We start from the raw sequence: 27,587 nt of genomic DNA, 5'->3' as shown, positions 1-27,587 counted from the left end.
TGGGAAATGGAGCTAGTCTTGCTACACTGGTGGTCGAAAAGAAAAACAGAATCATTTTTTAAGGCAGGGTCTGTTCACCCTCTCTCTCTCTCTCTCACACACACACACCTCTCCTCGAACATCCAAAGGACGCTCATTCTCTGCATTTCTGGGTACTTGCATGGCTGCCGTCTGTTGTTCTCATCGTTCCCCTAATGCATAGAATGGTGGTAATGCAGGATTCTTCCTACTACCTTTACTAAAACCACACCGAGACCTAGGAAGCATATTCCACTCCGGGAAGACTACAAGCTTTAGCAGTTGTAAGACCACCGTTGCCAATACACGACAGCGAAAGGAGACAGGCCTGTGCTGAGCAGAACAGGAAGGAAAGAAGAAGAAGAACGTCTCTGGGTCGACTCAGCCGTCGGCTTGCCGCCAGGTCTGGCCCCCACCGGTCTGTCCCATCTCGTGCCCTGGAGGGGGAAAGTCTTTTGTCTCGGGGGGGGGGGGGTCTCAGTCTTGCAGTAAAACTATCCGAAAAGGCACATGGGGAAGAACGGCACGAGAGCGGGGATGGGAGGAAACCCGCGTCTTCGCAGAGGTGGGGCCCGTCGCTTCCAGAGCGCCTCCCCATTCACTTCAAGGCTCCTCATGGCCGGCCTGCATCCCATTGGCTTTGCTGTCTGACAGAGCCCCCTTCCGGTAGGGCAGAAGGGAGGGGTTCTTGAGGAGACTGTATGCCAAGCACCACCGGGCACGGGTCTGCTTGCGCCGAGACGTTTTCGATGCCAGCTTCTTGGCCTGCACCAGCTTGACCCCTGCTGGAAGAAGGAATCCCACAAAAGCGTCGATGAAAACCAAGGGGACCCACCGAAGGTCCCACCAGCCTTCTGAAGGGTATCCTGAACATCTTGGGATGGACAGATGGCCTCTTCTACAGGGACCCTCCTCCACCTGCAGCTGTCCTCAATTTTGGGGGCATCTTCCCTTTGAAGGCCTGCCCAGGTGAAGTCCGTTAGAGCAATACAGAACCATGGCAAGGAAGCGCACGGGCCTCGAAGGTCCCCACCAGCGGCAGAGCGAGCGAGCGAGGGCTGAGGCTGCGGGCTGAGCCACATTGGTTGAATTGCACCTATGCATACACACGTAGATCAGCATACGCAAATGACGGGCAAAGCCAACTCATCCCCTTTGGGGGATGATACATTTCTTCTGCTTTGGTGGCTAATTCGTGGCCGTGTGACTCAGCCACTGCCAAACAGGAGTGTGGAAGGGACATCGCTCTGCAAAGCTCGGGGACGGGCTCGTGTCTGGAGGCAGGCGGAGCGAGCAATGCGGTCCTGCATCTCCTCACCGCGAGGGGGACCAGGCGACCGGGGAACCTGCCCCGTCTGCTGCTGCCTGGGGACCAGTGATGGGGAGAGCCAAGGCCCTTGGCCTTATGTATTTCTTTATTTATATTGCGATGTATATCCTGCCTTTTTCCTACCAAGGGCTCAAGGCAGCTGACATCATTCTCCTCCTCCATCTTATCCCCACAACAACAACCCTGTGAGGTAGGCTGGGCCGAGAGTCCGTGACTGGCCCAGAATCATCCAGTTGGCTCCATGGCCGAGCGGGGACTCGAACCCGGATCCTCTGAGCCCCAGTCCCGTGCTCTAACCACTGCGCCACACTAGCTCTTTGCCTGGCACTGCAAGACCAGGTGCGAGACGGACCTCTGGCTACCTGCCCTTCCTCTTCTGCCAGGGCCACCTGGCGGAAGGCCTTAAACAACTATCTTAATGTCCAGGTAGGTTCCTGCGGGTAACCTGCCCCGAGCTTTTTAGGGTGTTAAGAATTAAAGCACCTTGAATTGAGCTTGAAACTGACTAGCAACCAATGCAGGCGGAGAAACTGGGTAGCCCCACTGAGAGTATGGTCTGAAGCCACGTCAGGCATCCGCCATGCTGAAGCTAAGCAGGTCTGGAGTTGGCCTGGACTTGGAGGGGAGACCAGCAGGGGGCTGCATGTTGCCATTCATTCATTCATTCATACTGCGATTAATCTCCTGCCTTTTTCCTACAAAGGGCTCAAGGCAGCTTACAGCATTCTCCTCCTCCATCTTATCCCCACAACAACAGCCCTGTGAGGTAGGCTGGGCTCAGCGTCTGTGACTGGCCCAAAGTCACCCAGCAGGCTCCATGGCTGAGCGGGGACTAGAACCCAGGTCGTCTGAGTCCCAGTCCTGTGCTCTAACCACTGCACCACCCTGGCTCTTCTTCCCCCTCATGATTCTCTTTGGACTTCACCTGGACAGCCCCTCAAGTAGAGGACGGTCCTCCATAACACGGGACACACGCCCAACCTGTTCTCTTGGAGGTCCCTCCATGCTCGGCTGCATTGCTTGGCCTGAACGTGCATTTCAGTTCTTCCGAACGCAGGAGCGCATCCCTGTGGAGAGGAAGCGGCCAGCGCTGGTGGCGGCAGGGAGCGAGTCAAGAGGTCCTCAGCAGCCCCAGGAACATGAGCTGCCTCCCGCTGGCCTGGGGTGCCTCAGAGGCGACATGAGATTGCCAGCTTGGAATGCCTGGCAGGTGGTGGTCGCCTGATGCATACACAAGCCCTCCCTGCACATGAAGCTCCAGCACCTCAGCAGAAAGTACGAGCTAGAGTTTCTCCCTGCAATGCCCTTGGGGAGTGCTGACACCACACAGGCCCCGAAAGTGCTGCCTCAAATAGGGCGGGGAAAACCTGGCTGCTGGCTGGCCAAGGGGCTACCTTCAGGCAACCTTCCCCACGATCGTAGAAAGCCAAGCATGCCCCCCCGGAACAACAAGGCTTCCGTGCATGCGTGTGCACTGATCTTTGTCCATGCTAGAAATTCCTCAGAGAAAGCGGCTGCACTTCTTCCTCCCCCCGCAGCCCTGGCATCCTCTTCGGAGGATCTCTGTGAAAGGAGAAGTGCTCCTTACACAGCGGGAGAGACGTCTTCCACATGAGTGGCCGCCAGTGGCAGAGCCAGAAAGAGAGAAGCCGGCTCTTATTTTTGCAACATAATACGAGTGCCTCCCTGCACAATTCCAGGGAAACGAGAGCCACTTTGCGGGTCTGCCCAGAGGCTCTGGCGCACCGCTCGGCCCCTGCAACAAGGCGGGGGCTTGGGACGGAGCCGTTCGCACCTTCTTCCAGGTTCCTCGGCCGGAGCCCTGCCAGCCCCGGGGGGTGATGCAGTTGCAGAAGCAGCGCACAGAAGGCCTTCATCATCGGGTGGGCTTGGCTGACCTCGATTTTCAGGCAGTGGCAGTAAGTGCGGTAGCCTGGAAAGGTTGGGCGGGGGGGGGGGGGGGGTAGGGGAAAAGAGAGCAACAAAGCGGCAACGTCAGTGTGTGAAAATGATGTGTGCAGCAGAGCAAAAGCTGATGCCAGTGCAAAGAGCATCCATGTGCTGGAAGAGGAGGAGGAGGAGGAGGAGGAGGAGAGAAGCAGGAAGGGTGTCTTGCTTTGTACCATGCCTTGCTTCATTCACAATCTTTTTTGGAGGGGGCAGGGTCTAATTGCGACCTTCCTATGTTTCCCCTCTCGCTGCTTCTGCTTTTTCTCTTTGCCCAGCAGAACAGCTAAGAGAGCAAGACAGAATATCCGAGTAAAATATCCTTGCCCAGGGTGGTTCCAAAGAAAGCTGCCCCCTCGGACCTCGCAGCTGTATCCATATAGAAGTGTGTTTGTGTGCGTGTCAGGGTGTGACAGACATCAGAACACAAGACGTTCCGGCATGTTGTCACAACATCCAAAGCACACAGGAAGTTCTCTCAGATCTTGCCTGACTGTTCTTCCACCTCGCTCGCATCCACAGCCCACTTCTCTCAATATACAGCATTCCAAGCTAGAAAGCTCAGACCCTGAAGGTGAGCTAGATGATGAAGAGGAGGGTTGGAAGGTGCCACTGAAATGCCACGGGTACCAAGTGGCTGGTGAGACCCAGACTGCCTCTGGTTTGGGAAGAGGCACTGTAGAAGAAGGAAGGTCAGAAGGGAAGGGGTGTGAATTTATCAACACAGTGGCTCGTGGTCAAGCCAAACAAGCAAACCATTTAGCAATGTCTAGCATTCTTGCTGTCTGGCCCACCAGCAGCATGAACCTCCCTGAGGGTGGAGCCAACCCTTTTTGGGGGAAAAGGGACGAGAGGGCTTCGGTTTGGAATCAACTCCTGGCAAGGGCAAGAGAGAACTTCTCTAGTCAGAGAATCACTGCGTTGACAGATGCTATATATTACAGCTTTAGTATTACTCGCCACGGCAGGCAGGGCAGGAAGGAGTGGAGGGTTGCACCATGCTTACCTGGATCAAAGGCCTCAACACCGTGGCCTAGGAGGCTCTCATCCAACTGGCAAAAGTGGACGATGTTGTAAAGAGCAGACAGAACCATCCTCCAGACCCCGGCCAAAACCCCCACGAGCACATTGATCGGGAAGAGCAGGTATGTCACAAGGTACAGAGCTCGCCTGTGCAGAGGGAGAACAGCACCGGTCAGGATTAAGTCTTTCCTATTCATAAGGGGATCCTGCAATGAAATGCTGTGGATGTATATTACCACCCCGTACAGATAGGTCCCTCTTTAAGATTCCAGCTATGCCCTCTTTCTGGGCCACAGGCCCAAGGAAAACAGGGGAGCAGAAACATCTCGAGCAGATGCAGAAAGTCAAACCATGTTCGTGCTGGCCTGACATCAACAGGCAGGGAGTTCCATAAAGAGGGAGTCACAACAGAGAAGGGTCTGCTCTGGGTGACCTCCAGCGGTCGGCAGGCCCATGCGGAGCCACCAGGAAGAGGTCGTCTGAGGACCTCAGTCGCTGGGCAGGTGGTGAAGGTGACGCTGCTCTTTCAGCCACGTGCCTCCTGTGCACTTCCCCAGATAGATGCAATTCTGGAGGCATTCTTTCTGGGGAACTCTGCTGCGCAATTTGCAAAGGTGTGATTTCAAGGGATCTCTGTCTGGGTTTGCTTATCGTTCCCGCATGAAGAAGGTGGCAAGGCAGCTGCATTTCTACATCATTTCCTTCTGATTCTGCAGCCACTGCTTAACACCTGGCCGTAGGCGGTGGACTGTGGCATTCTAGGAAGCGGCGAAGCAGAGTTCACATGCCTGAAATCACCCCTTGTCCCTTCTAAGCAACTGCAAGAATTGTCATCTCTGCAGGAAGAAGAGGAAGAGGAAGAAGAGGAAGCCACCCATGGCGTGAGATTGCTCCAGTAAGATGCCAGCGCTTCTGGAACTCCTCACTGGCCATTATCTTCACAGAAGAATGGCAGGATCTTGTGGCCCCAACAGGCAAAGCCACCCAAGGCCATGCCGGCGCCATGCCGTTGTTCGGAGAGGATGCGTGTCCTAGGCAGTCACCTGTTGGTCAGCCCCTTGGGTGGGTGGCCACGCTCAAGGAAACAGTAGTGAGTCAACAGGTTCTGTGCAATCACAGCGGCCACCAAAGTCAGCCAGAAGGGCCTAGGGAAAAGCAGAAATAGACATGCCCGGTTTTACTTAGGGTAGTTACTCAGCGATCGGTTGAACCACTCATGCTGTCTTTCTCCAGTTGCAGGAGTTTAAGGGTTCAATTTTCCTGTTTAATTTGCTTCACTTCTTTAATGGAACGCGCACATGATTAAATGTCAAGATCATGTGTGAAGGATAGCCCTGCACGGAGACGGACGGACGGACGGACGGGGGCCATCGCAAGCGTTCTGGGAAGCGAAGGAGGCGGTCTCCTCAGGGCCTCCCCACCACTGGTTTTTCATGCGCATTCCCCGTGAATCAAGGGGTGAACTAAAGTGCACTCCACATCTACTCAGAAGTGCATCCCACTGAGTTGGGAGTTACTCACAAGTATGTCGGCACAGGATCGCAGCCTAAATCAGTTTCCACTTCATTATGGGCTGACTGTGTGTTTCCTACAGAAGCGACTAGTGGCGCTTAATTAATGGTGCAAGCAATCCAAACAATTTTGTTAAGTGCTTCTGTTGAGATGAAATATTTCCTCCGCGCTCATACCCAGACTTGTTTCCCCGAAACCCACAGTTTCCTGTGTTCCAATTAAGCCCCTTCTGGTGGTGCCTGCTACTTAATTAATTCCATTTCTATTCCACCCCAGTGCCAAAGCGCTGTTGGTGGTTCACAACAATCCAAACCGTAAAATACAACGTAAAGTACACCATGACAGTTTGAAAGTTTAAAAGCCTAAGGAAAAACCTCAAAGCGGTGCAAATATTTAAACTGCAGAAAGGCATTTTAAACAATAAACGGCCAGCCATTTGCTTTTAACATTCTTGCCGTCCTCTTTTGGACAAGCTGAATTTTACAGATTGTTTTCAGAGCGTGGAAAAGTGTCGTGTTAAAAGGACTCAACAGACAAACAAGGCAAATATGGGTGAAGGTAATGTTGAACTGGGAGGAAATGGTGCTGAACTGGTCTCCTCGCTCCGTATCCAAATGGCAAAGCTTCAGAGAGACAGCGTGGTGGTGGTGGCAAATTTCCAAGCTGGGGTCCCAGGGGGATCGCCTTCCCTCTCTGGGTGGGGGTGGGCCCAGGGGCCAGACTGCTCCCACAGACCCGCTGGCCACCTGGAGCATGCTGTGGGGGCGTGGCCTTGCTCAAAGCCCCTCCCCTCCCGTGCCATCACCACACCAAGCCACATTCCGGAGCTCCATGCCGCCCTGGGCCAAGAACCCGGCTCGGCTGGCGCTTTCTGGCCCTGCAAGCCCCAGCTCAGCTCTTCCCTCCCCATTCACTTCCTGATTCGGGAAGTAAGGCATGGACCTGGAGTGCTGGGCGGAGGTGCGTCCCAGTGCCAACTCCAAGCCTGGAGATACCCCAGGGATTCCTCTTCCTGGGTCTGGGCTGGAGGGTTCCCTCCAACGCCAGAGTGCAACACGCCCGGGCTCAATGCGCTCTTACCACATGTTGCCCATGATTCTGAAGAGGTGCATGTTGGTGCCGGACTGCAGGGGGATGGCCACCAGGAACGTGAAGCCCACGGCGCAGACGAAGAAGGCCACGTGCTGGACGAGCAGGCCTGGGACGGGGGGAGAGCGCACAGCCAGCTCGTTCCAAAGCAGGTAGTGATGATCCGGACGCCCCCCGCTGCTGCTTCCTCCCCTTCCCCTTCTCAGACAGCCACCTCCCTCGCTTCCTTCTCCTCCTCTGCTCTCCTCACCGCCGGGCCAGAGCGTGGTGAGGAGAAGGCGCCGCCCATCCCGGGAAGGGCCCTCGGCAGCTGCCCAGCCACGCTGACCCTTGGCGCCAGCCCTGCCCGCTAGCTCCATCCTCTGGCCTGGCCTGAGAACATCCGACAGGGCACGAGGACGCGCGGAGGGTTGCTTGAGCCTGCTGGGGACAGCAGCAGCCACGTCTCTCAGCAGCCAACAGCTTGCCCCCGAGAAGCCCACAGGCACACAAACCTGGGGGGATGCCCCCAGTCCAGGACCGAGACCCCCAGGATGGGCCAAATTCAGGCTGAGCATGCTCACTCCTCTGAAGCAGAAACCCGGCAGGAAGGAGGGAGGGCGGGAGGACTCACGGAGGGGATTATCCCGGGAAAGAGCTTGTCCCCCTGGCTATACGGAACACGCTAAGCTGCCACTTTCTGCCGCAGAGCCCTCTAGCTCACGCCGACGGCGAGTCCTCCCTTGCTTCTTAGCTCGCCCTTCTGATCGCCCTGCTCCTCTCGCCCCCAGAGGCCTGATCTTATAATTACCCAAGCAGGCAAAGGCCGCCTGGAAGCCCACAAAACACATCCAGCACACAAGGGCTTGCTGGGAAGGCCGCAGTTTCCGGGGACGGTGGAACACTTCCGCGACTGCCCCACGGTAGAGACGCTGCAGGTTGATCCTGGAAGCAGCGAGAGGGAGAAGCTGGGAAGGGGCGCGAGCAAGTGCAATGCAGGAGCGGGTCTGGGGGCCTGGAAAATGGGGCTGGGAGCAGCAGCGGCAGTGGGCCGGTGGCCCCCCGCCACCTGGGACGTTCCCTCCGATCCGGATCTGCAGGCTGGGCGTGCCAATCCTCGGCAGATCGAAAACCGGGCTGCCCCAGAGCAAGGGGGAGGCAGCGGCTTTGTCAAGGCAGAGATGAGCTTCAGTGGAGGGGGAAGCTCCCCGTCCGAGCATCCTCAGGGGCCGGATGGACCGCCGAGGGAGGGGATGGAAAATGGGCCGGGGACGAGATGAGGCACGGCCTGGACCGGCCGGCATCCCCAGATGGTGCCTTCCACGCCACAGCTGCTTCTTGCGGGCCTCACTCACAATGCTTTTTGGGGGACGATGGGAGACAGAAATGGGCATTCTCACCGGTGCTTCACCATGGACTTCATCAACATGCAGAAGGTCAGCAGGCAGGAGGCGACCAGGGAAGAGACGAAGCACACTGCAGGAAATGGGAACGTGCGGGTATCAGTTATCCCAAGCAGCAAAGGAGTCCTGGACTCGCACCGCAAAGCAGAGGCGCAGAGAAAGCTCCCCTGGGTGAACCCTGGCCAGGTTTCAGGCAGCAGGTTTTCCAGTCCCTTTGGGGCGCACTGGTCCACCGTCACTGGAGCAACGCTGCCAGGCTGGATTGCAGGAGCTGTCCGTGGTGCTGAACCATAAGCTCCCGGTTGATTCCGCAGAGCTGAATCCCAAAGACATCAGAGCGAAAGCTGGGGTGGAAAGGCCACTGCATGGACTCTGCACTGCCAACACCCCCCCACTCCATCTCTCTCCCTCTCTCTCTCTCTCACACACACACACACCCCAGCACTTTGCAAGAAATCACACCCAACCAGAGGGGTCTGCAGGTCAGAGCAGAAGACTGTCTCTTTCCTTATCCCCCACATCAACTTTTCTCCCTGCACTGAGATGGAAGTACAAACAAGAAGACAGGGGAGAGACCATCTCTCTTCCTCCTTTGCCCAGATCTCCTTCGTCTTCCTCCCTCCAAGGTGGGGCTACAGCACGTGGTGTGGAGATGACCCCATATCGATTTAGTCTTCTGGGTCGCAAAACACCCTGTCCACGGGTCAAAGCTGCCCGTTGCATTTTTCTCGAATGCGCTATTTCAAAGAAACAAATGCACCCATTTAAGCTTTGCGGAGGCACCCCTGCAGAAGGGCAGTGGCACCGGTGGGGCCGTTTGGGCACCCTGAACGAAGACGCAGCCGGCAGAGAAAGCGAGCACCCTTCCCTTGCAGAGGTGCACTTCCCGCTGCCGGAGGAGACGGGCCAGTCTCGGAAGGAGGTGCCAGAATCAGCAGTCCATCTGCCCACCTGCATTTCCGCCTGGGCCTTTGTAGTTCCTCTCACTTGGCGCCATCTGCTCAAATTCGCGAGATCTCTGAAGTCTTTTTGAATTGCCAGGATTTGTGCAATGGGGGGGGGACGGGGGGGGGGACGGACAATGACTATTGGCTACATCCCCCCCTTCGGTTCTTGGCATCTACTGTGTGTGCTGGCTGGCACATGGCCCAGCCTTGCAAATATGTAAATAAATAAATTAAACTGGGGCATACTTCACTAAGCTGCTTTCCAAAAGCAACTCCCAAATCCAGATCTAGCATTCTATGGGTTACAAGAGCTTTTGCACACAAAGCATCAAAGCAGAATGTCCTTTGTCCTTCTCACGGGGCCTTAGAAAATGCCTGCACTTCTAAATGCAAAGAACCCTAAATGCCCATGACCCCAAGTTCCAGAAGAGCCTCCTCTTCAGACACAAGGACTAGAAACTTAGGATTTCAACAATACCAATAAAACATTTTGGCAGCAGGTGAGTGAAGAAATATGCCTTTGGATCAGTGTTAATTTTGGCTTTCTTCTTGTCAGAAAAAACCTATCCAGGCAAAGAGAGAACCCCGAAAGCATGGTTTTATTATGCAGCCTGGTCTGCCGCAGCCTCATGCAAAAGCATCATATTTTGATCATTTTGGTGTAAAGCAATTGCACAGAATGAGAGACTTCCAGTGGAAACTGCAGAATCTGTCGTATGAGTGCTCCCTCTTAAAATAGAACAATTTTTTCAATAACTTTGTCCCCCCAAATGCTACAGAAATAACAGGTGGTAGTTGGAACTGCTAGATCCTAAGCAGATTAATTCTAGGGGATTTTGCAGAACTTGGCAGCCAATAGGAAGTGGAATTAGTTTTTCATCTGTAAAAAGGAATTCCATAGCTCAGCACACCTGGGGGAGAAACGTTACTTCAGTTTAATCGTGGGAAACTAAATGCTGGTCCATCATGATTTGATAAAAGGGGAACATAGGATAAAAAGACCCAGAGAGGTCTGAGAACTTTCCCCAGTAATGGGAGAAACAGGAAAAAGTGGTCTGTATAATTGGACGGAATGCAGTGAAATATGGCATAACAGAGGAAGTTGTGGCTTGTATAGTGCATAATTCAGTTAGTGGATTCGAACCGAAATGCGCTGCAATCACGGCCTGCGTTGTGATTCCATATAAGTACAGGCAACACGGCTGCGCACTTTAGCATGGCTGGCAGTGAGTTCAGTCGCTGCTGCTGGGCAGGCCCAAGGCCTTTCGTTGCCCGAGGCAAAGGACGGGACGGTGCGCCCGTCCGTTCCGGGCCCAAGAATGACCTGGACTGACACTGGAGTCGCATCACTGCGGCACACCTGCGGGAAGCCGGCGCCTTTAGGGCGTGCAGGACAGGTTGCGACCTGCAGCTTTGCCTCGCCAGAGGGTGCGATGGCCGGGCTGATGGCCCCGAGCAGCTGCCCTGTCGCTTCACTTTGCCTAATGATAGAGCCAGCCTGGCGCCCCGGTCCTTCGCCGTTGCGTCGTCGCTTACTTTGGGGCCAGAAGGAGCGGGAAGAGCAGAGAGGCAAGAGGCTCTGGCAAGCGGGCCCACCAGCTGAGGTGCAGGCCGTCTGGTTCTTCCCTGAGCTATGATTCTCAGCACAGGGGGCCAAAGACAAGCAGGCCCTGCACATTTCACACGCACATCCCGTCTGGACCACGTAACACGTCTGTGTCCCTCTGGGCTCGCTGAACTCTGGGACGCTCTCCAGTCTGGGTCCCCCAAGCAGAGAGACCGAACCCGCGAGACAGCAGCCAAGCACGCTCACCTTCCAGGGACCAGATGTAGTGCTTCAGCGTCTCCAGCTCCTTGTCTCCAGGGATTCCCGCCGGATTTTCAGCTGGGACAATGCCGAACTGGACGAAGAGGGCGGTCAGCTCCTTCGTCATCCCTGACCTGATGATCTGGATGTGGGGGACGAATGCCACCAGCAACAGGAGGGCCACCTGCGAACCAAGAAATTGCAGGTGAGGCCGGTCCATCACCTGGACGCCTGGAGGCAAAGCCCATATTCCGGTTACCTGATAGACGGCTATCACGGCCACGGCCTGCGACAGCAGCAGCTTCAGGGGGATCTGGAACCCTGGAAGCCAGAATCACAGGTAGGTATTGGTAAGCACAGGAGGAAGGGCTCACCTACGATCTTCCAAAACATCTTGCAGCTCATGGCCCAGTCCATAAATTCATGCCCACCTGGGCATCTCCTCTCAATCAGCATCTCCTCTTTTCTACAGCTGCACAGGGAAGAGCAGAATTCTGACCCAGGCAATTGTCGCATGCAACCAAGGACATGTCCAAAGATCCGTGGAACACCCCCCCCCCCGTTTATATATTATTTATTTATTGCATTTGTAGGCTGCCCCAGAGCCAGAGGCTCACATATGGCAACTTATGGGAAGATGCATTGGGTTCATATGCATACTCTTCTCCATATATCTGCATCCCTCTTTTCTGAATTCCTGCTATTTTTTTTTAATTGGTTTGTAGCAGATATGGAAAACAATGTATCGGCTTGCAAATTAACTGTTTCAATGTTTTTATCGCTGTAAACTGGCTAGAGATTTTCTGTGGATAGACAGACTGCACAGAAAAGCTTTAAATAAATAAATAAATGGAAACACGGAGAAGAAGCATTGGGAAAAACAGAAGCGTATGGGGAAAGAAGCAATATGGCCTGGTTCAGCATACTTGCGTTGACTAAGTCAAATGACTCTCACGCAAGCTGCAACTAAACTACACCGAGCGTTTCAGCTACGAAGCGGTGTAGAAGTTAAATAAACAGAGGGATCCTGCTGGCCGGAGAAAAAGGCCAAGTCAACACGGAGGCTGCAAGATGCACGGCGGACCCATGTGGTTCAGGACAGCCGTGGAGTGGGCCGGAAATGCTCGTCCATGCAGAGCGAGAAGAGAAAGCATCGCTCTTGCTTTGACCTGACACTTAGTGTGCTGCTTAAGTGGCAAGGAGGAGACGGGGCAGGGAGGGGTAAGACCTCTGCCAAGAGAAGCCCCTTTTGCTGTCGCTGAAACACACCCACGTTCCAGAACAAGGAGGAAGAGGCGGCGAAGGGACAGGTGGCGAAGGGAATGCCAAGCTAGCAATCAAGAGCTGTTTGTCTGGTACCTTCCTGGGGTGTGTAGATGTAAGATCGCAAGTAGGCCTGGAGTCTCGAAAGGACGCTCGGCTTGCCTTTGCTGGTGCTGGAAGAGAGAAAAAGAAGGGGAAATGCGGACCCTGGAAGGTTGCAGGGTTGGTTGCTGAGAAGGGAAAGGGTCACACCTCCTGCCTGCTTAGTCATGTCCGGCTGGTCCTTCTCCTCCGAGTAGCTGCCCCTCCATGCTCAAGGGCCAGCACAGCAGCCTTTTATCCTCACCCACCCCCCTGTTGTGTGGACACACCTGGGACAGAACGGAGGCGAGAAGGTGGTTCAGGCCTCACCTTATCTTGGGTGCTCTTCTAGCCAGGACATTCTTCAGGTAGTCCTTGTAATAGTCACTTCCAGGTACCTTAAAAGAGAAGAATACCGTCTTCAGACATAATCGGACTCCATATTCAGCAAGGTCGTGGCGTGGACTTTCACAACCATGCTTTGCATCAGGAGACGCTCAAATTATGGTGGGAAAAGTAAAAGTATCGAAGCCTTAAAGGCATTAAGTCCATAAAATCGGACTCCTCTGTATTTTAGCAGGTGGTGTCACAGCAGCCCTTCAAAAACAGGGTCAAAGACATCCCAAAAGAAAGGGCCGGGCCGGGAGATGTTTTGGGCTTCAACTCCCAGCTTTCCTGACCACTGGCCGTTCGGGCAGGAGCTTCCGGCAACGGACATCCAAACCATCTGGAAATCCACATTTGCCTGCCCTGGTATTTGGCTCCAACATCAGGGCTGTGCTGCACATTGAAAGAAACTGGCGTAAATGTGAACTAGGAAGAGAGCCAGTGTGGCGCAGTGGTTAAGAGCACGGGACTGGGACCCAGATGATCCGGGTTCGAGTCCCCGCTCAGCCATGGAGCCAACTGGGTGACTTCGGGCCAGTCACAGATGCTCAGCCCAACCTACCTCACAGGGTTGTTGTTGTGGGGATAAGATGGAGGAGGAGATGTAAGCTGCCTTGAGAAAAAGGCAGGATATCAATCAATCAATCAATCAATCAATCAATGCACTGACTTTGCAATACGAATGATTACGAGATGCTTAAATCCAGGTGCCCCGATCTCTTTGGACCCTTGGTCCACGTGGCGCTTGAGCACTGCTGTGGCCTTCAGTGCAGAACGAGTTCCTCGGCTCTTCTCTGTTCTAGGCGCTCCTTGTTGCCGCTATGGATCGTCAGCAAAAATCTTTGTTTCACGCTTGGTGGGCCATGCCGGGTCTCTTTACTAAGATATCGTTGAATGTGGCTAATTTCTAGCAGTAATACAGCTAATGTTTCTTTTTAATGTATATCTAGGCAATATCTAGTATCTGCTTTTTTGGGAAGGAGATTATCTTACTGTTCATTTTATACTGGAACTCAATATTTGCTGATCCACACTCTTATGCCATTGGTCTGCTTCATGGAAATTAATGGCCACTGAAGATGAATTCTCTGCAGATTTTGACAGCTAAGAGACTGACATTACAGCAGTGGAAGGATATATGCTCCCCTCCCATAATGTGGAGACTTGCGGACCGTATGAAGCTTTCAGCATCTGAATGGATGTTGAATCAATGCCAAGGTCAAATGGATGCTTATTTGGAAATCTAGTCCACAATCGCTGAAGACTCTCCATCATTGCTAGACAGTTGTGTGTGTGTGTACGCGCATGTACGTTCATGCATTTTATATCTCTCCATCGCCACGTGCAAATCCCCACACAGAACAGTTCTAACAAATTATTTCCTTTATTTCATTTCTGCTCCATCCCATAGTCGAAACTCTTCCTCAGGGACTCTGCAGGACCTGATTCAGCTCTGGGTCTAACGGAGGGCCCTGTGGCCCATTGAACCCGGAGCCGGTCCTGCAGGGAGGAACACAAGATGCCTTATCTGGAGTCAGGCCACTGGTCCATCTAGCCCAGTATGGTCGACACTGACTGGCAGCAGCAGGATTCCTTCCTGGTCCAGCCTGGAAATGTTGCATCCATAGCCTCCTACCACTGAGGTATAGCGACTCTACATAACCCAAGCATCTGCTTGCCACTGGATAGCAGTGCTGGAGTTCTGTCTTGCACCCAATGGACACAATCCTGCCAGAAGACCAGATTTATTTATTTATCTATCTATCTGGAATATTTTTATCCCATCCTACAGAGTCCAACTGTCCCAGGATAGCTTGCAATATAAATTAACAATAAATACGCAAACAATCCAAAAATACAGTAACAAAATGCGACTGAGAATATAATAAAACCAGATTAAAATGTTTTAAACCTTAAAATTTTGGGTGAATGAAAAGGTTTTCACCTGGCGCCGAAAAGAATATAAAGTCGGCGCCAGGCAGACCTCTCTGGGGAGCGCATTCCACAGCCGGGGCGCCACCACAGAGAAGGCCCTCCTCCGGGGGCTCTGCCTCCTAATGTCTTTCACGGAGGGCTCCCGGAGAAGGGCCTCTGCTGCAGATCTTAGGGGGCAGGGGGGGGCATATAAGGAAAAAGACATTCCTTCAGGTGCCCTGGTCCCAAGCCATTTAGGGCTGTATAGGTCCATGCCAGCACCTTAGGTTGGGCCCAGACTTCAACTGGGAGCCAGTGAAGCCGACAGAGGACTGGCGTTATATGAGAATAGACTTTCCGACCGTTCCTCTTGCATTCTCAATTTGCTTCAAAAGGAAAAAGAGAACAAGCACGCCTGATTCACACCCCCTCCGTAGAACCTCTTGCATAATTTCCATCTGCCCTGTCAGCCACGGGAACCGTTGTAGACGTGCTAATTGCGTGGCTACAGACGTTTGGTGTAAGAGGACACAGTTATCGGGGGGCTTGTCAGCAGGAGGTTTGGGGGACCCAGCTGGAGTGCGGAGAAAGGGTGCGAAGCATCAGAAGCAGGGTAGAAAGAACATTCTGTTCACAAAGACAGAAAAGCAACTCCTTATCCCAGCGTTGTGTAAACAGGCGGATTTGGCTAAACCTTAAATACCCCATGCAGATTTCTGTGTTTAAGGACCAGGCATTTGTGCGTCTATTGTTCTTTAAGAGAAGCCGAGAGGGAAGGTTCTTTCTAAAAAGGAAGATCAGAGTGCCAGCCATCGGGATTATGGTGCCCCTGCCAACCCTCTCCCCCACCTCCCCATTTAGCAACACAGTAAGACATCAGTTCTCTTCTGAATGGGGAACATTGACGATCAAATCTTCTTGTGCTGACATCTAAGGGGTTTACAAGATGCACATAAAGGAGTGCATTCTCTTTTGACATCAGAAATGTGGAGTGGGTTTTTTTTTAAACCAAACTGTCTTTCCCACACTCCTTCAAGTGCTCTTTGGCTGTAGGTGAACTCAGCCACTTTGGTCGCCAAGAGGCAGGGCAGGGGGACTCGGTGCAGAAAAATTCACCTGACGGGTGTGGATTAGAGCAGCTAAAAGAAGAAGGACAGACTCAAATGCACACCTGTGTCCCTGCTTAGAAATAAACCTGACTGAAGCTAACGGGGTTTGCTCTCAGGTTACTGCAGAAAAGGACTCCAGTGCCCATTTTCACCCATGCCTACCATGGAATCTCTTCCTGCCCACCCTAAGGAAGGGTGAGGATTTTGTAAAGTCCATCTTCAGTACGAACACACATTATTTTTTCATGCACAGGCTGGAAAAATCCTTGAGATTAAAACAGAAAATGTGCAGAAGGACCAAAGTGACTGATGCCACAAACCAGGTGGAGGGTTCTGGGTGCTCCTCTGAGAGGCCTGACTTGAAATCCTGAATTACAATTTGGGCCTCCGACTCGTCCGTTTTCCTGACTGGCCCAACAGCTGCCAGGCGCAGCCCGGTCCTCCCCATGCTCGGAACACCTGCAGCTATTGAATCTGGCTGGTGCAAATAGGTGAGAGCTTTGATCAGTTTTTGAAGAGGCAGGACCAAAATCAGCAAAATTTCATCCTCCACAAAAGCGGTTTTTTTAACGTTGAATTTGGGAGCAAGTCAAGCAGGTGTGACCCTCCATTCCTCGGCGAGAGGCTACATGCATGGGTCAGAAATGAGCAGACACGTGGCTTTTTGTATGTTTTCTGCCTGTTTCTAGGATGTGCCTTCTCTGTCCAAGTTGGCCTATATTCTGTTTGGGAACACAGAGTAAGGCTGAGTCCTTCGGCTGCGTAAGGACTCAGGCTTGGGACATCGATGAGCTGCCAGCTCCTCTCCAGAGCTTTCCCAGTCCTAGCCAGACATCGGGGATCGAACGTGGGCCCCCCAGTCTGCAAAGCAAGGGCTATACCGCTGAGCCAGCCTCCCCCTAAACCATCCACCCAGTTGCTTCGCATTGCCTGGCTCTCACACAAATGCAAGCACAGCTCATGCAGAAAAGAACGAAGCCCACAGCAGGGAGGGACAAAAGCGAGCGAGAGGCGCCACCACCAATTGCTCCGTGCTACTTCTTGATGGAGGGGAAACGCAGGGAAAATAAAGCTAATATGAAAATCCCCTTGACTGGCATTTTGAAAACCCGCATGTGGCTGCACGGCACCTTGGCATTTCGAGCCCTGCCAATTGGCTGGGTTCTGTTCCCCGTTTCTATACAGTATCCTCGAGCGTTTGTGCTCAGTCCAAGATCTTTCTGATATTTACGATGATACATATAATTTGCACCTGCTTCGCGATGGAAACAGTTGGGAGTCGGAAACATTAGGCAGGGCCACATGCTCAAGTGCTAATATCAAGTCTCCGTTCACCATCTCGCCATCCCTGCCTCTCTCTCCTCCAAGAAGTGGGAGAAGGAAGCCGAGGGAATGTGCACCACGCTCATCTTGCTGCCACATTATTCTTGCACAGGCTGCAAGCAGAGCAGAGCTTGAAAAATCAGGCCTGTCTTTGGGCAATGACACCCACTCTGGGGGAGTTCCTGGGGGCTGCGTTCCAGCTGTGGGGGGGGGCTGAAGGCAGGACCCCCTTTCCCGTGAAACCCCCTTTCCAGGGATCGGGCCCTGGGTGATCCGGCAAGTGCCTGCAAAACCAGAAGCACCCTTGCAGGGAGCAAGCGGAGAGCCATTAACTAAGCTGCCCGCTTTGCTCCTGCCCGCAATCGACCCAACGCACCGCACCCGGCCGACCTGCTCCTTGCACATATATTCCGTCGCCATGGCTGGAAGCGCCTCTTAGCTTAAAGCTTTTGCTGCACTTGCTGAGCTGTAGCAAGCAAAGCCGGGAGACCAGCAGACCTTCGGTGGCTAGGAGAAAGGGAGCGGGGGGGAAGCTGATGTGGGGGGGCCCAGGCGTGAGGTTTCGCACCCCGATGTAGGGATAGCATGCATGGGAAGCTTGGAGGGTTCCTCGAGAGAACGGCCACGTCTTAGAAGCTGCAGCGGAGGGAATGGCCATCGAGATCACAGAATGCCGAAGCTCTCTGCAGAAAGTCCGGGGTTCAAGCTCCAACTAGCAGGGCAGGAAGCAAAAGCAGAGCATGCCTCCACCAGCAGGGGGAGCCACCTCCTGAGTGGGAAACTCTGCCCAGGGCTGGAATGTGGGGCTGGCTGGCTTCCCTGGTTGGTGCTGAAAGCAGGGGCTGGAAGTTTGGGCTGGGACTCAGGGGATCCGGCTTCTAGTCCCTGCTCAGGCCAAGGAACCTCACGGGGGACCTTGGGGCAACTGCAAACTGGCTGCCTCGCTTACCCGCAGGGCTGTTGTGAGGATCAAAGGGAGGAAGGGGACTGTCTGGGCCATTTTGTGTTCTTTGCAAGAGGGGAAAAGTGGGAGATAAATAAATAGCGGCCCAGCCAAAGCGCATTGCACATTACATCTCCTGTGCCAGGAATGAAGGCTTGAGGGGACTAGTTTTACTCCTATTGTTCAGCAAATTGGGGAATAGGAGGAAAAAGATGGCATTGTTCCACCTCTGGCAGGTGCTGTCTTTGCAGCAACTCTATAACTTGGTGTATGATGTTGAAATGCGTTACCTGAGAAAACCTTTGGGTTATGGGTCGGCACAGAAATGGAATGAAATAATGCATAATAAATAAATAAATTACCTTCTCATAAGCCATCCTCTCCTTCTGTCTGAGGCTTTTGACAAGCTGCGCTGGATACCAAAGGCTCAGAATCACAAGGCACAGGATGATGGGGAGATAAGAAAGCAGGGAATAGTACCTATAGATCTGAGATAAAATTTTAAGTAATCAGCATAATAGAAGGGGACTTTTGGTTAGAACAAGTCTACACAGAGCCATTTATATGAATTTTTCATCGTCTCACTATAGCTCCCAATGCTATGCAGAGGTTGCATCTTGATCCCAGGACATGCAAATGTGATCGCCCTGGGTGATCAGAATTCTCTTCAAGGCAACCAGATTTGTGGATGAATGCAAATCAGGAGAAACGCCCACCCTTGTCAGAGTTTTCTGTGAATTGTGGAGAACTCAGGGGAAGAAAGGGCTCAGGGGAAGGGGCTCTCAAAACGGGGCAAGTTTGGGCTTGCACTTTCTCTTCCTTGGGCTTTGAAGAGTCATCCGGAAGGGACAAGAATCTCAAAAACCCCCTTCCTCAAATCCTCTTGCAGGCAGAGGGGTGGCAGTAGTGGGCAACTGATTCCTCCTACTTCAGACCTTTGGAGGCATCTGGAAGTAGGGTGTGGAGTGAATTCTGTTGGGTCCATGCTTGTAAGTGAACAAACGTTAACGTTTTTGCACTTCTAATATGTAGATCAGAACAATTACCCTTTAGACACACTTTGCATTTTGTGATGCTGTCCTCAGCTCACAAATTGCCTGCTGAAGAGGCAAGTTTTTGTGCAGCTGCAAAGTACACACAATTTAGGACCAACTGCATGGGAAAGCACGTGATTTTATAGGAGTTGCAATGAGCAAGGCTTGTCCGTGTTAAAGGTAAAGGTTTCCCCTTGACGGTAAGTCCAGTCATGCCTGACTCCAGGGGCGGTGCTCACCTCCGTTTCCCAGCCGAGGGAGCCAGCGCTTGTCCGCAGATGGTCTCCGTGGCCACGTGGCCGGCATGGCTAAACACTGAAGTGCACAGGACGCTGTGACCTGCCCACCGAAGTGGCGCCTTTTCATCTACTTGCATTTGCATGCTTTGAACTGCAAGGCTGGCAGGAGGTGGGATGGAGCAACGGGAGCTCACCCCACTGTGCAGGTTCGAACCGGCGACCTTTCGCTCAACCAGCCCAGCAGCACAGCGGTTTAGACCACTGCGCCACCTGCGGGGTAAATGAGCTTCCCCACATCTCCTTGGCACGTGAACTTGCACTGGGCCTTAAGCCCCAGGGCGCTTGGGGTGCCTTCTTGCCCTGCAAGACGGGGCATCCTGCTGGGCCTTCAGAGCGAGGGACCAGCCTGAGCCCGGGTGCAGGCAGCAAATAAGACCTGAGCAGAAAGCCGCAGCCCTTGGGATCCCACCCCCAGTTCGCCCCTTCCTTGTTGCTGAGGGGGCTGCCTGAGCATGCAGTGGGCTTAATCCGCTTTCACCACCCTGGGGCCTTCCAGACACGCTTGGCCTGCAACACCCAGAATTCCCAGTCCAGGGCCCTGCTGGATGGGAATTCTGGGAGCTGCGGTCCAAACGCCTCTGAAGGCCACCAGGTTGGGGAAGGCTGGTCTTACGGCCAGGCTTCTGTGGGGTTTGCACATGCGAAGTTCTCCATAAGCTCCGGGCAGCAGAAGCGTTTTGGCTCCAAAGCAGAAGATGTTCCCTCCCGGCCCATCCAAGCTTTCCCTGCAGTGATCTTTGAAACAGGAGCAGCCCCCACGCTCTCAGGAAGACCTTCCAAGCCGCCAGCTGGCCGTGTCCCTGCAGGGTTCGCTCCCGGCCCTCTCCTGCGCTTGCAGGGTCCAGCCCTGGGGCTGCGCATGCGAAGTGGCCTCAACAGCCGAGCGCAGCCCCGGCAACGATGCGACGAGCGCGCCTTTACCTTGGCCGACTGGGGGCATTCCACCTTCTGCCAGAGGAGGACCAGGCAGTGGCTCCAGGCCAGCAAGCAGCCAAGAAAGTAGCCGGCTCGGTGTCGGAGCTTGGCACATGCGATTAAGGGGTAGTAGAAGGCGGGGTAATAGAGCAAAGCCATGATCTTCCAGTACTCTGGAGAGAGGGAGATCAAGGGGGAAGAGAAGGGCGACGGATAAGAGCCGGAGCCAAGCAGCCGTGCCATAATAAGCATGCAGGGCAACCCCCGCCCTGCCAGAGAGCCCACGTCCAGGCAGGAGCTCCCGTCCCGGCTGGCGGGGGTTGGATCGCAAAACAGAAGGGAGGATGGCATCTAGGAAAGGGAACCCGGACGCCTGGGGCCGCTCTCCGCTTACGAACGGCGGGCGCGCCTTCCGTGCATCCGCGAGCAGCAAGGTCCTTGGGCAGGCCTCTCCACCAGGGTGCCTGCGAAGGGGATCTCCGCACTCCGAGGCAACCAACCTACGCGGGACACCGGTGGGAGGGGTGGCGGGGAAGGGCGGCTGCCTTCACGCCCCTTTGGGGGGCTCCTTGGAGACCTCTGGTTGGCCGCCATGTGGATGCTGAGGAGCTGGAGCTGGAGCTGGTCCGGTGGGACACTCGCAGGCGTCTCACGCTCCTTCGTGCGGGTCTAGAACATGGTGCTGATGGGCACCAAAGTGCCCAGAGACGCCTCTAGTTTCTTAAGCGCGCGCGCGCGCTCTCTCTCTCTCTCTCTCTCTCTCTCTCTCTCTCTCTCTCTCACACACACACACACACACACACACACACACACACATTGCAAAGCAAGGCACTGGCTTCCAGGGCCATCTTTACCCGCACTGAAACAAGTGTCTTTGAGTTTTGGCGCTCAGACCCTACTTCTGGCTCTCTGGCAAGCTCAGACACCACGTGCGTTTAGACAGGAAAAAGGCCTTCCACTGCCGGCTGACCCCAGCCAGCACAGGGCCACACACCGACCTTTCACCAACGGCAGGCAGCCTTTTACGAATGGGCCACTGCCCGTTCGTGCAGTTATTTTGTAAGAACGTCCATGACACGCTCCCAAAATTTGAAATCTGCCCACTGAGCCAACAGTGCTGGGAGCCGCTGGATGGACGCCACGTTTTGCCCTCGGAAGTCTTTGACATGGCGGGAGGCACATGCGCACATGCGAAACAATGGTGCGCTCCTGCAATGACGCGTCAGAGTCTTCCTCTACCCCCGCACAGACAAACCCTTGGCAATACCTCGGTTCTCTGCTGCAGAGTTGGCAACGAAGGGCAGAGGGTCACTATCGAGAACCAGCACACTTAAGGAGGAGAAGAGGATGCCAAACACCGCTACGGCCGGGACCCTGTTCCCGTCTTCTTCCAAGAAATTCACGGGGCTGCAGCAACCGGGAGAGCAGAAAGACTGGAATGAGAAAAAGAAAAGGCACCATCCTCACCAGTGGGAGAAAGGCCTTTAATGGCGCTGTGTCAAATCAGCGGAGCTTTTGATCGGTCTCCATCAGTCGGATAGAAAATGCATGGCTACCCATTTTTTACAAGAAAAATAAACTTTTGGTGAAATTCTCCTCTTTGAACTTTAGTTACATGAAGGCTGAGCTGTGTGTGTGTGTGTGTGAGTGTGTGCACAAGAGGGAGAGAGACTTGTCATTCGCTGGACAACAATCTCCTGGGTTGTCTGCAGCACCCCCGGCTGCCCACACTTTGATTGCAGCCATAGGGAAGATGTCATGGGCCTTTTTCGCATTGGGAGGCGTGGGCAGCCAAGGTGGCTGCAGAGCAAAGGAGAGATGCATCGTGGGAAGAAAACGGCAACACGCAGGACCTTTGGTGGCCTCGGTGAGAAAACATCCTTGAAAACAACCAGCCAAAGGGAGTGAAAAAGAAAACTTGATGTCCCCTTGGAACGACGTAGAAAATTGAATGTGTGAACCATGGCAACTGAGAGTCCCGCTGGATTGGCCCCACTCCCTCCAGGAGATGAGAAGTTCTGCAGGGCGCCTCTGCTAGTTGTGCCAAAAGTCCGTTTATTTTTTCCTCTTGCCTCCCCACCCCTATTTCCTTGTGTGTCATTTTTTTTATGTTTCATTCTTTTCTCTTTCCTGACTTGATCGTGAGCTTTCCCTCCCTGCAGCAAGTCTATTTAGGTCCTACAGGTCTGATTGATCTGCTTAGATCCGATCATTTCTGCATAATTTATTCTCTGCAGAATAAATTCCCCCTTAGATTAGGCATTTTACTATAAAGACCCCCCACAGTCCCATCCTGGCAACGGAAAGCACTTAGACCGGCTTCAGGCTCTGGAAACATTTCCAGATAAATCGTTCAGCCATTTCTCCACCTGCTTAGACTGGTATCTGTCCTTGAAAATGTTTCGGGCGAAATTCTGCACCTATTTCTCCAGGGCAAGGACTAGAAAGGGGAGAAAAGGTCCAAGAGCAAGCGAATACTCGGCCAGCCTCCACAGCTAAGCGAAATCCAAATAATCTACTCCAAGCGGTACCTCAGCAGCCCGGGAGCAACATCCCAACAACTCTTACAGAGTTTCTTCCGTTTCACCAGCAGAGAGAGAAGCAGCAACAGGGCCAGCTGTGAGAAAGAAAGTTTACGGTCGGTGAGGGACACGTCTCCACAGGCCGTTCTATAAGCCATTTCGAGTTCTTGAGCATCAAGTAACATTCAAATACATATGCAAGCGCCCAACTCCATTTGGCCTCGGTATGAGAAAGGGCGCCCAATAGGTCACCCGAACGAACTGCACGGCTGTTCCCGGGCTGTCATATAACCCCGTTTTCTCTCCGGGGGAACTCAAAGCAGAATACGTCGGGCAGGGGCGATGCTAGGCCTTGTCAATGGGCCCTTTGCCCCAAGAATATTTCCCAAGGCCCTGGACTGATTCCTCAGAGACCCCTGTGCCAAAAGCAGTATTCCTCCACTGAATTGCTCTGAATTTTCAATGGGGAGGGCGGCTGGAGAGGAAAGGCCAATATCCTATTTGCTTATATGGGAAGATGGCCGTATTGTACTCTGCCTGTCCAGCACACAACATCCTAGCGCAGGCACCAGCACCGGCCCTGGATCCCTTTAAAAACCCCGGTGATGCTACTTCAGCGAGTCACCAGCTCCCTGACCTGTTCTTGCCCCAGGGCTGGGAAGCCAACACAAGGGGGGGGGGCAATTGTGTTCATTTCTGGGGGCTTCCTCATTTATTACTGCAGAAAGAGGATGCCGTTCACACGGCGGGAGGGAGAAACCCGTTCCGTTTGCCATTCAGTGTGAACTCAGCAAGTCTGCAGGTCACAAACCAACATGCTAACTGGAAAGCACTTTACCACGGGAATAACAATAATAAAGAACACACAAAAATAGGCACACAAATGCACCGCAACTTTCCATTCACTAGAGAGCACACATCCAAAAATGCTCATTTTATTTTCATGAGGACCAGCCTCTTGATCTGATTTACCTGTCTCTATGCAGACTGAATAGACATTGGGCCTGACCGACTGAATTCTTGAATCAGTAGCCTATTCTTCACCACCAGCCATGCCTTTCCCTACATCATCTGTATAATCAAGGAACAGATTTGCAACAAGACGATCGAACTAATTAACAAGACATTTTAGTGTAGCTTGCCGGGTGCACGGACATTGCAGTCAAGCAAAGTTAACGATGCATCGGCTGATACACCAATTAGTCAGAGCTCCTCTGCCTCTCCTTCCACGTCACCACACCGGCTCCCCGGGAGACCTCATCCCCCCGAGAAGTTGCTTGTTTGCCCTACCCGTCATTAGCACAAGGTGCCCTGCAAGAAACTCACCGACACGGGGGCCATGCAGGCGTGGAAGAGGTCGTAGGGGATGGTGGGAAAGCAATCTGGAATGACGTGCGCTGTGCTGCAGGAGAAAAAAAGCAAATTCAGTGTAAAAATAGTTCCGCTTCAAAGAAGGATGAGGGGAAGAACTGAGAGCAGTAAAATATCATAAAAATCAGCGGTGCCTGGTGTGGTGGGGGATTCTGCATTTGGTGTCATTCCACCCTTAGGGAATAAAGCATTCAGGCTTGCTCTCCCGTAAGAGGGCCATTACATTAACTTAGAAGGGAAAACCTCCCTCATGCATGCAAAGACATTTTCCCAGTTCCTTGGAAGACGGGGCTTTGAGGGTTAGGGTTTACATACATTATGCTAATCGGAGGCAATCTATATTAATTTTTTAAAAAAGGAAAAGAAAAAGGTATGGAGTTAACCAAGGGGGAGCCAAAAGGGCTGGCAGTGTGAGCAGAGATGAAAAGCCCTTAATATGCATAACATGATTAGATGAGGGCCATGGTGCGAAGGAGGTCCACGGAGAGTTCAGCTGAAGAGTCAAACGATGCAGCAGAACTGAGGAAGAATTTGTTAAGGTGGGCTTCCCAAGGTGCATTTCTAAGGATCAGGGGAAGTTTCTCATTTGAGGATGCTAAAGAGTTGCCGCTTTGGGATGGCCTTAGATGTAGATGCAGCTGTGATACAGGAGGAGTTCCAGTTCAGGTGACTCGGACATCCATGTGGTGTTCAGCCAGTCTGTCTTGGGTGGGCTGTTGGTGGAAGTCAGATAACCCAGGAACTGTAGGCCCAGTCAGTTGCTGTTGTTAGTCATGAAGTTGTGTCCAACCCATCGCGACCCCATGGACAACATTCCTCCAGGCCCTCCTGTCCTCCACCATCCCCAGAGTCCACCCAAGCCCACACCAACTGCTTCCGTGACTCCATCCAGCCACCTCATTCTCTGCCGTCCCCTTCTTCTTTTGCCATCTATTGTTCCCAGCATCAGGCTCTTCTCCAGGGAGTCCTTCCTTTTCATTAGGTGGCCAAAGTATTTGAGCTTCATCTTCAGCATCTGGCCTTCCAAAGAGCAGTCAGGGTTGATCTCCTCTAGGACTGACCAGTTTGATCGCCTTGTGGTCCAAGGGACTCGCAGGAGTCTCCTCCAGCACCACAATTCAGAGGCCTCAGTTCTTTGGGGCTCAGCCTTCCTTATGGCCCAGCCAGTAGCTAGGACCAAAGACCAAGCGAGCTCTTGGAAGGACCAGGCCGGTCAAAGATCGAGCATGCAGGCGAGAGCAGGGACCCTGCCCTGGCACTTGAGTGAGTGGCCCAGGCTTGGCTGCAGGAGGGCTCTTCCAGTGAGAGGAACTGCACTCTCTCGAAATGCTCTGGTGGAGACTGGGCCAGCGCTGCCCCATCTCTGAGTGCAAAGGAGGTGGGACTCGTGAAGGAGCAGGAGTTGAGTGCCAGAGGGCACGCCACTGGTTTCGCAAGACCCACCTCGTCTCCCCATTGAAGGCAGGGGACGGGACCAGGCAGGCTGACTAGCAGGGACACAGCTCCGTGTGGGGAGAGTGGTGTTTTCCCCATCGTGGCGAAGTTCCAGGGCCTCCACCTTCCTCCCTGCTGCCATCTCGGATATCTGCAGCCCGGAGGAGGGGCTGGGATTCCCCAACCTTCAGGAGGCCCACTGCCTTCCCAGCCACGGGCAGGTCCCAGCCCTGCTGGCCTTCACGCCCACATGGCGATTTCCAACCCAGAAGAAGAGCTGGAGCTCCATTTGGCCCTGCAACCCATTCAAACAGTGGCCAGCCGAGCCCTTCCGCTCTCGGAGAACAGCAATTCTCCTCTGTATTTGCAGCAGAACTCTCAGCACCTGGCGAGAGGGAGAGAAGGTCTGGGTGGGGGGTCACACTGCAGCAAAGAGGCCCTTTTCAGTAGCCAATCAACTTAGAAACACAGAAACAGAGCAAGTCAGAAGGGGTCTCCCAGGCCATCTAGTCTGACCCCGGCTCCAGCCTGCTCTGCTCACAACATGCCTGCCATGTGCATGCCCAGCCTGTCCTTGAACACCCTCACTGATGGGGCCTCAACCACCTCCCGTGGAAGCCCATTCCATGCCCCAGGGGTCCTAACTGTCAGGAAGTGCTTCCTGGCATCCAAATGGGACCTTGGCTCCCTGAGCTTTGCTCCATTGGAGCTTGTCCTGCCCTCCTCTGCAGGGGAGAACAGGTCTCTACCCACCTGTGTGACACCCCCTCATGTACCTGTATGTCGCCAACAGATCCCCTCTGAGTCTCCTCTTCTCCAGGCTGGAAAGACCCAGTTCCCTCATATGTCTTTCCCTGCAACCCGGTCACCATCCTTGTGGCCCTTCGCTGCACTGACTCCAACCTGGCTCTCTCCTTCCTGTAACGAGGGGCCCAATACTGAGCACAATACTCCAGTTACGGGCGCACCAGAGTCGTACAGAGTGGCAGTAATACCTCTCTCGATCTCAAAGCCACGCTTCTGGCTACTTAAAACTCAAGAGGACTAGGAGCCAGGCTTGCTGCTTCTTTTGCCACTGGTTTGGGACCATCATGCTTGAGTTACTAAGACACATGTTCTTTGCAATTCTTCTCGAAGGTGTATGGTGACAGAGTGCTGAGAAAGGGACCCCTGGTATCATTAAAAATGAACAAAGCACCGGCTGTTTCCAAACCAGGCCATCCACGGTATGAGCTTTGGCAAGCATGGTTAAGATTTAAAGAGGAGAGAAGAAAATCCGAAAAACAACAACTGCCAATAAAATAAAAGTAGTCCTTCATCAAGAAGTCATGTGGATGGGGGTAAAGGATTGTGGTGAAAACTATGCAAATACTTGCAAGTATTCGAACACACCAGAATTCATTCTCATTTCCCCAGCCAACATTCTGAGAAGTTTCGATGTCTGATGCTTGTGCCAGGCATTAAATATGAAGGTTATGAGTCATCAGTGACACCATACTAAATATTCCTTGCATATTCTGTATAAATTCTACATGCATTTGCATGCCACCTGCTGAATGCGGCCAAATGCCACGGCATGCCCTCCAGGAAATATTTCCAGGCATTGTTATAAGCCAATCAAAATGATAAAAGCAAATAATGTACCAGGAGAGAGGCTGATATGAAACATTCTGTAAATATGCAAATATTCTGAGAAGGTTTAATGTTAAAATCCACACCCAAGTGTGGAACAAGTTTTAGGAGTGAGCTGGGTTGGACTCTGGGTAGTGGGGGAAGCGATTCTCCTGCTGGATAACGTTTTCCACGCAATGAATACACACTATGGGAAGGAAGCACATTAATACTCACTCATCTTGGTCTCCAGCTGGTTCGTACATGTACCAGTTGTCATCATACGTGAGGGACAAGTCGTCATTCGCCAGCTCTGAGGTCGACAT

The 27,587-nt window shown here is 53.2% G+C and overlaps 1 protein-coding gene across 1 annotated transcript; it reads right to left on the bottom strand.

The window, feature by feature from the left end:
• Positions 1 to 621: 621 nt before the first annotated feature.
• STRA6 (signaling receptor and transporter of retinol STRA6) lies at positions 622 to 27,587 on the bottom strand. Its single transcript, XM_044439058.1, has 17 exons — positions 27,499 to 27,587; positions 24,172 to 24,247; positions 22,855 to 22,940; positions 21,591 to 21,730; positions 20,330 to 20,496; positions 18,438 to 18,563; positions 12,730 to 12,797; positions 12,415 to 12,491; positions 11,315 to 11,376; positions 11,062 to 11,239; positions 8,299 to 8,374; positions 7,710 to 7,843; positions 6,911 to 7,028; positions 5,362 to 5,463; positions 4,302 to 4,465; positions 3,144 to 3,281; positions 622 to 800 (listed from the first exon to the last, which is right to left on the bottom strand). Exons 1-17 carry the CDS (start codon positions 27,585 to 27,587, stop codon positions 622 to 624), a joined length of 1,980 nt encoding a protein of 659 aa, XP_044294993.1.

This window comes from Varanus komodoensis, unplaced genomic scaffold, assembly GCF_004798865.1.
Source record: "Varanus komodoensis strain SLA01 unplaced genomic scaffold, ASM479886v1 scaffold336, whole genome shotgun sequence".
NCBI lineage: Eukaryota > Metazoa > Chordata > Lepidosauria > Squamata > Varanidae > Varanus > Varanus komodoensis.
This window is presented reverse-complemented; position numbering and strand designations above follow the sequence as displayed.

Coding starts and splice junctions, on each gene's coding strand:
- STRA6 (XM_044439058.1), bottom strand. CDS start 27,587: ATGTCGACCTCAGAGCTGGCGAATGACGACTTGTCCCTCACGTATGAT. Junction 20,497..21,590: donor CTCTGCAGCAGAGAACCGAG/GTATTGCCAAGG, acceptor CCCTCTCTCCAG/AGTACTGGAAGATCATGGCT. Junction 18,564..20,329: donor AATGCCCCCAGTCGGCCAAG/GTAAAGGCGCGC, acceptor ATTTTATCTCAG/ATCTATAGGTACTATTCCCT.